Source organism: Poecilia reticulata, linkage group LG16 (genome assembly GCF_000633615.1).
Source record: "Poecilia reticulata strain Guanapo linkage group LG16, Guppy_female_1.0+MT, whole genome shotgun sequence".
Lineage (NCBI taxonomy): Eukaryota > Metazoa > Chordata > Actinopteri > Cyprinodontiformes > Poeciliidae > Poecilia > Poecilia reticulata.
In genome coordinates this window covers 13,906,623-13,921,372 of record NC_024346.1, presented here as the reverse complement: position 1 = coordinate 13,921,372, position 14,750 = coordinate 13,906,623, and the positions used below count along the sequence as shown (strand labels likewise).

At 35.2% G+C, this 14,750-nt stretch overlaps 1 protein-coding gene and 1 long non-coding RNA gene across 2 annotated transcripts in view; one reads left to right on the top strand and one right to left on the bottom strand.

The window, feature by feature from the left end:
* Window positions 1-2,270: 2,270 nt before the first annotated feature.
* On the bottom strand, window positions 2,271-6,368 carry LOC103477933 (uncharacterized). The gene is made up of 4 exons (XR_535717.2): window positions 6,284-6,368; window positions 5,852-5,892; window positions 5,736-5,773; window positions 2,271-3,300 (listed from the first exon to the last, which is right to left on the bottom strand). It is a non-coding gene; the product is annotated as an uncharacterized LOC103477933 (long non-coding RNA).
* A 6,297-nt stretch (window positions 6,369-12,665) lies between these two features.
* LOC108167006 (carcinoembryonic antigen-related cell adhesion molecule 5-like) overlaps window positions 12,666-14,750 on the top strand; it is a 30,362-nt gene continuing 28,277 nt past the window's right edge. The window contains exons 1-2 of the mRNA XM_017309333.1: window positions 12,666-12,761; window positions 14,006-14,040. Of these exons, the coding sequence (XP_017164822.1) occupies window positions 12,666-12,761; window positions 14,006-14,040 (131 nt within the window). The remainder of the gene's footprint in view (window positions 12,762-14,005; window positions 14,041-14,750) is intronic.

The window sequence follows — 14,750 nt, the reverse complement described above, 5'->3', positions numbered from 1 at the left end:
TGCAACAGAACTTTCATGTCTCTCACCTGCTGCAAATGGGTCCTCTTACTTTACACATCATGACAAACACATTATTGCTCATAAAGAAACAGGCAAATGTTCTGCCTGCTGACGTCAGTGATARCAACCACTGTTAAAACTGGTTGATTATTAAACCAGTGTAAATTTAAGTTTACCTGAGTAAACTTAAAATTTTAATTCTTATTGAGGCAGACAAAGTTTTGTCTGCCTCAACCTGRCATACTTTCATCAGATTCTGTCCCTTTGACTTTCATTCTCATACATACGTTTGATCACCATTAAGACTGAGGAGCTTTTCCTCTTACTAGTATGTGAACATGATAGGTGGGAGTAGAGCAGGGCAAAGGTCTATTGCTGCTCATTCTGATGTGACTGTAACTGGGTCAAGATGAGTGTCTGTCCCTTCTTTAGATACTTTAAATACAATTTTCACCCAGAGCCAAACTATTGTTTCAGCAGTTCCTGAAACTAAAATGCATCTTAATCCTGGTTTAACTACATATGTCAATTATGTCAAATTGAGGTCCTCAACTGCTGATGTTCTCCAACTTTTACATGTGTCTATAGTTTAACACATCTGAATAAGATAGTTAAATATTTAGAATGACTGTTAAACTCAACTGAACACTTGGACCAGGGACACATCAAAAAGCTTTAGGACACTTAGGACAYAGATCCTGTGTCATCAGTGGTTTTATCCCCATTAACTTATAGAGTYTCTTACACTGATGATATGAAAGAACCACTAAATAGAAAGTAAAATAATTMTAAAATACAGTATTACAAGAAGTAAAGCAAGCTTCATTCATTACATTTATAGGAAAAAGTGAATAAAAAGGTATTCACATCAAAGGGATAGTGATGCCTTCAAGTTTATTTAGTATTAATCATTGAATTATTCTTCACTGACATTGCATAACCTCAAAAATAAAGAACTGGTTGTAATGACCATGAGAATAAGTTAAATTGTTTATKAATTAAATATTTTAGACGTTATATGAAAGACTTGTAGATATCTGAGTAAACATACAGTGATCTAAAACATTACTTGTCCCATTAGATTTCCTTTCCTGCTGCTTTGTAACTCTTATATGTCAGAGCCAGAAAATCTGATGCTTCTGCATTTCAGACATTTTGTTCAGAGAATGACAGGCGTTCAAACCTGGAAGTTTGCAATGTACCTAAAAAAAACACAATATGTTGCTTGGAAAAAATATTTAATTTGTTTTTGTTGTTTTTTTTATACACTTAAATGCTTCAGCTCATCAAACAACTATTATTATTAGACAAAGATAACTTCAGTAAATACAGAAACATGTTTGCAAATGATCATTATATTTATTTAGAAGAAAAAGCTGCAACTCAATTTGGTCTTGTGTGAAAATATAATTGCYCRTCTACACAACCAGTGGTTGTAACACTCCAGGTGGCAACAACTCACATTAGGCTCYGCATTGTAAACTATTTCTAATAAATTCAGAAAATGATCTCAGAATCCTGACAATRATTTGTTCAGCAGCTTGTTGAGTCAGCTTAAAACCTAGAGATGATCCACTGGCTTTTTATTAACTGTGTTTAATAAAAAGCCAGCAGCCAATTCTGGAAGATGACACTTTTTTATCGTTCCTTTTACAAAATAGGGAATTTAACTTTACATTCCTGTGTCAAACATTTCCTTMTTTTAATTTTAATTATATTGGTCAAGTTCATCTGGTATGGATATTCCATTAATTTTAAATAGAGTTGAGGTGCAAGCTTCTGGAAGGGCTTCAAAAGTTCAATCAGTCTCGGTATTCAGACATCATCTACAACCTATTTTATTTACATTTTGAATAATTTACAGCAATTCTGTTCCATACAAGGAATAAAGGCTAATATAACTTTAAATATATTTAAGAATGTTTAATCAGGAGAAAAATATTTTCATAATCTCCTTAAATACCCTTTTCACATAAGAAGAAAGTAGTAGTAAACACAAATTCACCATGAAACATATTTGGAGGAATAARATAAAATTTCAAAAGCATGATTTTTGTGTCCTACATTTTGAATAATTGGAAACTGTCTTCAATTTGTTGATCATGCATTGTTTCRAATGATAAACCCATTAAATTAGTTTGTTACTTCAGTGATTTCATGTTGGTACAGTATAAAAACAACATCACAAAGAATACATCACCAAGCTACAGTATGACCACACATCTGGTTGTATTCATCAAAGTAGCTTAAGTGCAGTGTTCTGATATTTACAGATGATATTTGATATTTTGCTTGAGCTTCTCAAAATAAAATTTGCACTTCTGCTTCCAGAAAAGTCAATTATTACAGTAACCTGACTGGATAAGTAATGTTTAACATCCCCATTCTAGACCTTTTCTGTTACTAGGGGTGTAATGGTGCACATATTAATACTTAAAGTATTGATTAAAGTCTACTAAAATTGAACCAGACCGTGACTTTTGTGTGTCGTTGCACTCCTAAACATTGGAGGATTTCTTTTTAATCAGTGCAAAWTCTGGCATCTACTGTAAAMTGAATGTGGCTGCARCTTYTTTAGCTGCAGSCACATTCAGTCACATTGGAAACTGAATGTGGCTGCAAAGATATCTTGCAATAACTTTGCACTATCRCAAGATTAGTATTATCCAAAATTGTAATGACAAATTAACAAGATAYGCTAAATTCAGACTGGAACCATGAAAATTTTAATCTTGATGATTTTATTATATCTATATTYACTCTGAATCTATATATGTATAAACTTTAATTTTGTCTAGGAACACACTACACWTTTCAGGAATAACATTTTGCATTATAATATTGACCAGATTCGTACTAAAGGAAATAATTAAGCCATAAAGAGAAGATTGCTGCTCTTTGGATTTACGAAAGTCATAAAATGAAAAGGGGGAAATATTCTGCCTTCTGCTTTCTGCTGCCAGTAAGAGCTGAGTTTAGTTAATTATTAAATACTAACGTGCCAGAATGAAGTAAACAAATTTTGCTAAGGCAAACCAACAATCTCATCTCTTTGACGAGCATCAGCCAGCTCTGTCATCGTTGGCTTTTGCTTAAAGAAATGTCAAGTTTTAGCAGGATTTAGTTAAAGCCAGGCAGTCAGTCTGTTTGGTTTCAGCTGCATGTGGGCAGAGAGGGAAGAGTGCTTTAGTTTCTGTTGACCCTGATGTCAGCGTAGGTTGATGAGGGGTTGTCTAATTCCCACTGAGGTTGCACATTTTTCTTGTTCTTTGCAAACCTAACATCTGCATAGTTCAGCTCCTGCATGGTAAAAAAAAAACCAAGAAGATTTGTGAGAAACATCTTATTTATAAATTAAAACAGTTTAATTTGCAAACTGTCTGCATTATCATAGATGCATAAAATATATTGAGTACTGAATGAAATACACTGCAGGTATGTCAAGCTGTACTTAGTTTTCCTGGTGTAAAGTCCAACATTGTGACTTTCTGGACTGCAGGTCTGGCCCAGCCCCCTTCAGCCTGGCCCTGTTGTACTTTCACCTTGAAAGTGGGTGGGGACCATCATATCAATCAAATTCCTATCGAAGCTACCAAGCCCATTTTCCTCAGAAACTGTGGAACACTTTCGTTCTTCATTGTCCAGTCCAACTCCTTCTGTACATGACTGTCACTGAAGCCGCTGAGGAAAAGAACTACCTTAACATTACCCTTTCATTAAATCGTTAAAAAAAAAATTTAGCTGTGAAGCGAGATCAGAAAATCCCCTGATTCAGAGAGTCTTGGCGACTTCTGATTGCTTCAATGAGTTGTGGCAGACTGGCTCTTGTACTGGAGGTTTCTTCCTGTTAAAGGAGAGTTTTTCCTCTCCACTGTTGCTACAAACATATTTGGTATGAGGATTAGTTCTATCATCAACAACACAGAGCAAGCGATTGTCACCATGCTTGTCCAAGAGTGAATGCTGCAAGTCAATGACTCCATGCATTCTGGTGGGTTTCCTTAGATTGAAACTTTTTAATTTACTGAATAATTAATTGAACATACTGTACCGTTGGATACAGGATACCTTGGAATGTATATGTCAGTGAATTAAGCAGATTTTTTTGTAAAGTGCATTGAGACAACATTTGTTGTGAATTGGTGCAATATAAATAAACTGACATGCATTACACTGAATTGAATTAGAGAAACGCTCAACAATTTAAAGAACTTTGGCTTAAGTGGCACTTATGTTTTCAGTATCTAGTGCAGCACAGAGCGTAGATTCATCCTGCAGATCAATTTCAAAACCCTGAAGCATTTGATTATGCATAAATGTCAGAGCCAGACATTTGTGCGTCAGAGCACAAATGTGGCCATCTTGAGCCTGTCTGGCTCTCATGGTTATAGAGAGCCGGGTGGAAGTATTAACACTAGACCCCAGTTTGAAGCAAGGCCAGGCCGGGTACGTCTCTGGCACTCTTATTCGATCAGACCTAATCATGCAGCATCAGGTTGGAAATTATTGATAAAAGTGCCAAATTAATTATCAAATGGATATCAATAAATCAATAAAGTAAATTTTGAAAAATATCTCTTTGGTTACTAATGTACACAATAGAAGTTGTGCCTCCAGTTATGCTGCAGGTCAAATTGACCCGTTTCAAAGTTTAAAAATATTTTTAAAATAGTTGCAAGTATTTTTATTGCATGAAACTTTTTCTATTTGTCTTAATAGGTGAACTCTACATATAAATTGAAAATTTATTCATTTTACACATTTGCAGCCCCCCCTGCGTCTACTTGTTACATCGATACTGTTTGGGTCAATTTGACCCGGCAGTCAAGTTAAAGTGCAAAAAAAGATTAAAAATGTCCAATTCTGTTTGTTTCCTTACAGCTATGAACCTTATTTCACCACACACACACAAACACAACACAACACAACACACCACACACACACACATGCACACACACGCAGACACACACAAACCCATTTTCTCCCTGCTCTCTTTACTTCACAATGAACTGCGAGAAAGCAGGTGTTCATACAACTTTTGACGGAAACCTATTCTGTTCCCGTGGGTAAACTCCACTCACACTGAGTGGACACTCAGTAGAAGTGGAGGGTAACATAAATACTCTCTGCATGACTCATTTATCTTGATTTTAATTTGGCGGGTCAATTTGACCCGGAACAGTATGTGTGTCTCAAGTTCAATTATAAAGATCACCCTTTGAAAAAAAAAATTAAATGTAATATAAAAAAATTTACCAAAGATCACTTTCAAGGAAATTGTTGTTTTTGTGTCTAGGTTTTTTTCAGTGGACATAAAAAATGTAAATCCCATTTTTTATGTCCAAATGAGTAAGTTGTCGTCATTAATCCTTAATTTCTGAGAAATAAAAAAACATAATTGCACAAATTTTGATTGAGATGGTTAGTATTAGACTTAATAATCAGATAAAAAAATGTTTTGGAGGAATATTTTGGTTCCTGACACTATTGCATGATAAAACTCTACCCGGGTCAAATTGACCCACGAACATTATTGCTGTACCTCACAAACGAACATAATAGGAGGGTTAAGCATTTTTACACCTTGCATTGAAAAGTTCAGATTTTCTGAACCTTCTAAGCAAAGAAACACAAACTAATTTTAGACTGTCTTTCACTCCTGACTATTTAACTATATTTTAAAACAATGTTTAGTATGAAACATTGAAACATAGTATTGTATTGATGAATTTTACCTCATTACTGCTTACACCATTATCTCGTCTGTTCCCACCTGTAATACATAGATAAATTAAAATTAAACAACACATACTGAATAATCAACATACATGCACAGCAGCTACACACCTACCTGTTGAAATATTTCTGTTTGAGGTTTTCCCCCGAGATTTTCTGTTTAGACAAAAAATAAAATAAAAAATAGATTAAGTTAGAGATTTATAAATATTCAACACAATCTATTTTCCTATCCTAGTTTTTCATAGTTATTTAGAATCATATATAAAATAATGCAATTACAATCACTGCATGAATATTGTTTTACATTTACAATTATATTCAATGCATTAATAAAATGCAAATGACAGTACATACAAACCCAAGATTATAATTATAGCTAGAAAACAAAAGCAGTGCATTGTCAAAATACATAGACTGTGTCATTTTGTTTGTTCACATTTTTAAGGCACAATCTAAAAACATTTTAGCTGGACATTACTGGACATTATTATTAATTACATAGGGTTGTTTTTTTATTTTATTTTCAGGGCTATTTTTCACTTACTTTTTTTTAAGTATGAAGTACACTCCAAGAGCAATTAAAGAAACACATACTAAACACCCAATAACAATTCCTGCAATGGCTCCAGAGGATAATGAGTCGCTGCTTCCTAAAAAGCAACAAAAAAGGAAAATATGCTTACAATGCAAAACTGTGAAGTACACAATGCCTTAACAAAAGCATATTATCTCTATACACAAAACAAGAAGCAGTAATTGAAATGAATGGTGCTAGAAATAATATTTTTTACAATTAAAACATGATTCAGACTCTTTTCTGCTGTGAAATAACACAATCAAGTAACTAGAGACCAAGAATAGAAGCACTGAAAAAATGCTTCTATTTTTACCAGAATAGAAGCATTTCTATTCTGAAGTAGAATAGAAATGCTTGGGACGTGTTGGTAATGCTTTCTGGAGAGGGGCTAGATGTGATGTGGTTGTATCATAGAAATCATCTAACACCACTGAACCAGCCCTTCACATAAGAAGTTCCAACTTAAACTGCCTACTGATCTGCACATCAGTATATAAATGTGAACACATTTATGAGTGTGAATGGGTGAATGTCTGTTGTGTGAAGAACTTTGAGAGGTCCTGGAAATGTACTTTATAAATTCAGTTCACTTACTAAGATAAGACCTACATTTAATAATCTGCCCTTCTAACCCTAAAAATGCAATTCCAGCAGTAAAGATGCCTGATACAGACTTATGCTGTTGGGACACTATTCTTCTAATTAGACAAGGAAACTGGTAGGAGTTGATGGTCTGATGGAAAGAACTAAATAAAGGACAATAATGGAAAAAAAACTATTAATGGGCAGCAGAAGACTGGAGATTGGGATGGAGGTTCAGCTTCTGTCAGGAAAACAACCCACAATCTAAAAGATCTGAGGTTCAGTTGTCTATTATCTTCTAAAAATAAACTTGCGAGTTTTAGATTTTGAACCTACATGTGTCAATTTGTGAAAGATAAACTCACAAAAGTAAGTTGTATGAACATTTATTAATGTTGTCAAACCTCCAAGAGTTAGATAAACAAGAGTTTTCATATCTTCAGAAAAACTTAAAGAAGAAAAGGTCAGGAGTGGGAACTATTTCCCAGAGTGCTTAGCAGCATGTTTCTGTGTCCTGTGTTGCACCTTGAGCTAGATAGAAGTGTGTTACATTGATTTGACTCTTGTGTGTTAGCAAAGCTTGAGGATAATGTCCTGTACACAATAAATAATGTTGAGTGGAGTTTATTGTAAGATTTAATACAACTCATTTTCAGATCAGAAACTTTGTTCATGCAATTTGAAATAAGAATTTAAATTATTCTAAAGTAAAATAAGTAGTTATTTTAACTTGAAATTGTCAGTAAAAATAAAAGAGAAACGTGTGCCCTTTAACCAGGAGAGGGGAGTTGTGAAACAATTATTTGGTTTAAATTACAGCATTAAGATAAAATTTACAATTAAAGATTAATGAACTTAAAAAAAACAATGTTTAGACAACTTGTCTCTTGTTAAATCAACTTCATGAATTTTAATTTGAGTTAAAACCAATACAACTTTCATGTTGACTTAAATTGTATTTTCAAGGCAGCAGGTGGACTTTCATTTTCAAGTTAAACCACCTTCAAATGTTTTACAGTGCAAAACATACAGCCAGAGCTACAATAGCATATTTACCTATTAGTATGGCTGGCCTAATCAAAGTCCAGACATTACATTGAATTTAGTCTAAGTAAAAGGTGGTCCTATAGAGGGCATAGGAGGGCTGAATGCAAATACACTTTTGAGGTTTTCATCTGTAAAAGATTTTGAAAGCTGTTTCTCTTCTTCTTTACCAAAATGTAAAGTAGAAGAGAAATACGACCATGAAATACGACCAACATCGTATTTCATGGATGTTGGTCCATCACATGAAATACGAATAAAGTATTTTAAAAGTTTGTGATTGTGATGTAGCTTACCTTCTTTGGCGTTATCTTCTATATAGATATCTGAAACTTGAGATGTTTGATATCTTGAGGTTCTGTTGTTAAAGGCCTGACAGCTGTAGTTTCCACTCTGATTCTTCTGAACATTGATGAGTTCAAGCTGAGATCCAGAAGCAGACAGACTTTTTCCATTAAAGAACCACTGAAAACTGGCAGGAGGTCTGGAGTCAGATGAACAAGACAAATGGATATCCGACCCTTCTGGATATGTTTGAGAAGGTGGTTCTAAGTTGACATTTTCTGGACCATCTGGAATAATTAATATTAATTAATTCTCCACATTGATCTTATAACCAGCTTTTTCAGTGTAGTGTTAACAGCTGGTTCATTAAGAGAAATAGTATAGATATTTGAAAAATAAGCACATATTTAAAGTTTATTAGATGACCAATGTTATTACTGACATTATTAACTGATGGTGTTTTGCAAATATAATGGTGTTGTACTTAATCTGAATTTTTAAAAATGTGTTTCTCATGTTTTCTCATATAGCAAAATAGCAACAAACAACAGCTGTTAAGCTCCAATAAATGTTGTATTAATTTCAAACGACGTTTATCATAGTGGTGAATAACTCACAGCTGATAGAGAGGTGTAGTGGATCACTGTTAGCATTGCTGACAGGATTGGACACATGACAGCTGTATGATCCATCGTCATATCTGGTCACATTAACTAACTTCATCTTGGATCCTCCATCAGTGATCTGAACTCTGTCACTGACTGAAACCTCAGAGCTGCTGTTCATCCAGAGGAAGGAGAGAGAAGATCCAGAGGAGGAGCAGGAGAAGATGACAGACCCACTGAACTCAATCAAGTGGGTAACGTCTTGAGTAACTTTTACATTAGAGACTCGCTCTGTGGAAGGGAAAGCAAAATAAAAATCAACCCAAGACAACTTTTAGTAGAAGATATTCATATTTACTCTTTATAATTTATATATACTGCTGAATGTTGAAAGGAGAGTTAATGCGTTAATGAACAGGTTTATTGTGCAACTTTCTAAATTGATATTGACAAAATGTTGGAGGGATTATATTGAAAAATGTGTTTTAAGATGTCTAAATCAATTATATATCATTTGGAGGTACTTTTTCATTTTAATCAAAATATTAAATAATGAGGTAGAGTTAAGCCCAAAATTATTTGTATCACTGGAATATTTAGATTTCTAGTAATCTTATAGTGGCACCAGAACGTTTGTTCTGAATGAAAGTAATATAGATGGTTTGGAGTGGCTCAGTTAAGAGTGGTGACTTGAAGTCTTTCAACCTGAAGGACTTAAATTATAAAAATTTACTAACTTTTATGTCTCATATAAGTTAGTCAATAATAATAAATAGATTAATTGCTGTAATGCAATTAAGAAGAGTTGTTGCTTTTAAAGTATAACTAAATGAACTTGTCTTGCTGATAAACTGTCTAGATAGGTTATTTAGGTTGCTTAGGTTATTATTTAGGTTATTTACGTAGCTAGATTTACATTGACATTTTTGTGTAAATGTATTTATTTCTGCAATGTTCTGCCTAAACTGTCTCAGGTCTGGCCTCCATCAGTTGAAAGACTCTTAGGCAGTTAAATTTTCCTATTGGTTGCAGAGGTACTGCTTGGTCCAAATTTGTCACTCAATCTTGCGTTCAGATATAACATCTCATTCCGACACACAACAGTCCCGCCCAGTGGCGAGTCAGGAGGAATAGTGAGCCAAGCATGACGCAGCGAACACAGATCGATAGCATTACTCAGCCTTGGACATGTGTGATTTGTTTCCAATGTGGACACAGAGTGGAATGTGTCTCTTCTGTTCTGTCTACTGCTGATGGTATGGTGTTGAATAAATGACTATGTCAGACTAACAGCAGTGCTGAGTAAAGTAACTCACAGACAGACTCCTTGAAGATGAGTTGCAGATCGTTGTCTCCAACAACACAGAAAAAAAAAAACTAGATTCTTCACTAGTTGTTGTGTCAAAGTCACTAGAGGAGTCTGAAAAGTCGCTAAATAATTTTGTTTAATGTAACTGAACTCCAAACCCTGTGAAAGAATAAACTGTCACAAAAGAGGTATGGCCTAGTGTGGGGATAAGCGGAGGGGATGAGTGAGGTTATGATGAAAGAACCACTGCTGTCAACTAGCCCACTATATTTACCAATTTTTCAGTACCTTCTAGCCTAGTGACTTCTTTCAACAACTAGTGATAAATCTACTGGCTCTTTTTCTGTGTTGTTGGAAACTTTCATGGCGACAAGGCTTTGCAGCTCGGCTGCAGCTTGGCTGTTTGGATGTTACTCTCCCATCATCAAAACAAGATCTTAGTGAAAAATGTATGCAACACTGGATGAAAATAAATCTTGTGATTTTTCAGGTTTTCCCACTTGCAAAGCATGTAGAAGACTGTAATTTTTATCATAGGTACTCTTCAACTGTGAGTGATGAAATCTAAAACAAAAATCCAGAAAAATACAATGTATGATTTTTAAATAATTAATTTCCATTTTATTGTGTGAATAAGTATTTGATCATCTATCAACCAGTAAAAATTTTGGCTCTCACAGACATGTTAGTTCTTCTTTAAGAAGCCCTCCTGTTCTCCACTCATTACCTGTATTAACTGCACCTGTTTGAACTCGTTACCTGTATAAAAGACACCTGTCCACACACTCAATCAATCAGACTCCAGCATCTCCACAATGCCCAAGACCAGAGAGCTGTGTAAGGACATCAGGGATAAAATTGTAGACCTGCACAAGGCTGGGGTGGGCTTGTGCACCCCAGCAGCTTGGTGAGAAGGCAACAACAGTTGGTCCAATTATTAGAAAATGGAAGAAATATAAAATAACGCAAAATCTTCCTCGGTCTGGGGCGCCATGCAAGATCTCACCTTGTGGAGTGTCATTGATCTTGAGGAAGGTGAGGAATGAGCCCAGAACTACACAGCAGGATCTGGTCAATGACCTGAATAGAGCTGGGACCACAGTCTCAAAGAAAACAATCGGTAACACTCTACGCCGTCAAGGATTAAAATCCTGCAGTGCACGCAAGGTGCCCTTCCTCAAGCCAACGCATGTCAAAGCCCRTCTGATGTTTGCAAATGACCATCTGAATGATCCAGAGGAGGAATGGGAGAAGGTCATGTGGTCTGATGAGRCAAAAATAGAACTTTTTRGTTTAAACTCCACTCGTCATGTTTGGAGGAAGAAGAATSATGAGTACAACCCCAAGAACACCATCCCAACCKTGAAGCATGGCGGTGGAAACATCATTCTTTGGGGATGCTTTTCTGCAAAGGGGACAGGACAACTGCACCATATTGTGGGAAGGATGGATGGGGCCATGTATCGTGAGATTTTGGCCAACAACCTCCTTCCCTCAGTAAGAGCACTGAAGATGGGTCGTGGCTGGGTCTTCCAGCATAACGACCCAAAACACACAGCCAGGGCAACTAAAGAGTGGCTCCGTAGRAAACATCTTAAGGTCCTGGAGTGGCCTAGCCAGTCTCCAGACCTGAATCCAATAGAAAATCTTTGGAGGGAGCTTAAAGTCCGTGTGGCCCAGCGACAGCCCCGAAACCTGAAGGCTCTGGAGGAGATCTGTATGGAGGAGTGGGCCAAAATCCCTGCTGCAGTGTGTGCAAACCTGGTCAAGAACTACAGGAAACATCTGATCTCTGTAATTGCAAATAAAGGTTTCTGTACCAAATATTAAGTTTATTTTTTCTGGTGTATCAAATACTTATTTCACACAATAAAATGGAAATTAATTATTTAAAAATCATACATTGTATTTTTCTGGATTTTTGTTTCGGATTCCATCACTCACAGTTGAGTACCTATGATAAAAATTACAGTCWTCTACAAGCTTTGCAAGTAGGAAAACCTGAAAAATCAACAGTGTATCAAATACTTGTTCTCCCCACTGTAGAACTTCAATGCATTGTTCTTAAATAATAAGTGAACAGATCTTGATATGTATTTTGCCCACAGAAATGTTCTCATAATCTTAAATTTGCAGCATATTGTGGAGCCCCTAGTAGATGATTAATGGGTGAATTTTAGCTCCATGCTTCAAATCTTTCTATACAGTGGGTTGCAGTGTTTTTGTCCTTTTATGTTATTAAACTAATATGATTATTACTGTAGCCACCAATAATTGTAAAATAATCAAAATAATTTAGCCCTGTAATTGTTCTGGATTATAATAATGCTGAACGTATTATATGGTAATCTTTTTTCCAATACTAATAGTGATTCTGCTGCTCATTTTTATAACATATTGCTTTTTACAAGAATGTTTTTCATACTTACCATGTACAGAGACAGATGAAGGTTCAGATGTTTGATATTGAAGAGTTTTGCTGTTAAAGGCCTGACAGCTGTAGTTTCCACTCTGACTCATCTGGATGTTCGTCAGTCTGAGTAACGGACCACTACTGGTCAGCTGGTCTCCATTCAGAAACCACAGATATTCAGCAGAAGGTGATGAGTCAGCAGAGCAGGTAAGATTAATGTCTGACCCTTTCTCATGATGTTCCTTAAATGGATGCACTTCTATTGTCACATTGTCTGGACCATCTAAGTGTAGAAACAACAATATGTAAAGAGAATATAATTTTACTGAAAAAGTAATGATAAAAATTGCATTTGTGCAGAAGCAATTCTTAAAATAATTACTATTATTATTTTAAGAAAGTTAGTAGATAAAAAAGTACATTAAAGTTGCAAAACTTTTCTAGTTATATTTATGTAATGGCTGCAGCAGATTTAAACATATGTTGAGCATGTAGATGAACAACTTACAACTAATAGAAATTTTTACTGAAACACTGATGGCTGAATTGGCAGGATTAGACACATGGCAGGTGTATGATCCCTGGTCATATCTGGTCACATTGGCTATACTCAGAGTGGAGTTTTCTAAAGTTGTGTTGATCTGAACTCTGTCACTGGCTGTGACCTCATAGTTGTCTTTCTTCCAGAGGAAGGAGAGAGAAGATCCAGAAGAGGAGCAGGACAGATGGACAGAACTGTTGAACTCAATCAATTCTGCACTTAGTGGGGAGACAATTACATTGGAGACTGGTTCTGTTGGAGGAAACCAAAGTTGTCATCAGATGTAACAGAAAGCAATCTCTTCTGTAATTATTTTCACAAAAAAAAACATACAAATCTTGACATGGGAGAAATGATACAAAATGTAAACAGTATGAATTTGCATCTTGTTTATGCTGAATTAAAGCTTACTCCTCAAATAACCTTTATTATTTTCACTTGAATTAACAAGCATTTTATATAATTTTATGGATATTTGTAACAACAAATGCATTTAAATCAATTCTAATCTGTATAAATATGTGACAATATTTAATGTCTATAGTTGTGAAAGTTTTATTCTGCAACATTTAACTCCAATTCAAACCTTGTCAGTTTTATTTTATATCCCTAATCAAAAAATATGACGTGTTGGGAACAAAGAATAGAAAACTAGTACAGCACTGAGAAGGAAAAATCTCCACTCAGCAAACTCTACCATAAAAATTTGATGAATTATTTACTCTGCTTCCTCTCACTTACTCTTTTCAAGGCACATTTTAGGCACATCAGCACAAAACCATTTTTGACAAAACTGCTTGATGAAAATTAATCTCACTGGTAAGTCTGAAAGCATGTAACAGGCTGGAAGCTATGTCTAAGTAACAACACAACTGATCGTGTTTCTGAGCTTTTCTGATAAAACCTAAAGTTTATTTTATTTTTTATTTTGACCAATGTCATTTTAAATGCCCTGAAGGAAATTTGATTTTAAACAATGTAGTACGCCATTCCCTTAACTCCTTAATTCTTATTCTCACAAAATACATTTAAAATAGTTCAAAGCTCAGAATAATAACCTACATCTCTCACTTGTTTAAAGGGTTATAAGATGGGTGGAAGGTGAAAAACTGAAACTAACGTGTCAGTTTAGAGACTGAAACGTGTTAGTTGAATCTTGGCTTTAAACATCTACTCACCATAAACATTAAGTGTGGTGCGTCCTGGCTTATGAGCCGGTCCATCTTGAATGTTTACTATGTAATCTCCACTGTCACTGAGTTTCAGATTCCTGAGTTCCAGAGATCCAGTAGATCTGAAGAGAGTGATCCTGCCTTCATATTGTGGTCCAGTTGTGTTTTCCCCAATAAACGAGAGAATTATGAGATCAGTTAGTCCTGAACCAGGATCAAACTGCCAGGTGACCAATGAAAATGGTTTTTCTGTTGGATTCAAGTTTGTTGTGAATGTTACTGTCCCTCCAACAGAGGCAATCAGAAGATCATCTGGTAACACACCAGCTCCATCAGATAAACCTGGAAAACAGTTACAAGTATAATGCAATATTAAAATGGCTTAAAAAGTCAAAAAACAAATCTGGATAGTAACAAAAGGTTAGCCTACTATAAAATGCTGAAAGTATACACCTAATATTTTAGGTATGTTTTAATCATTTT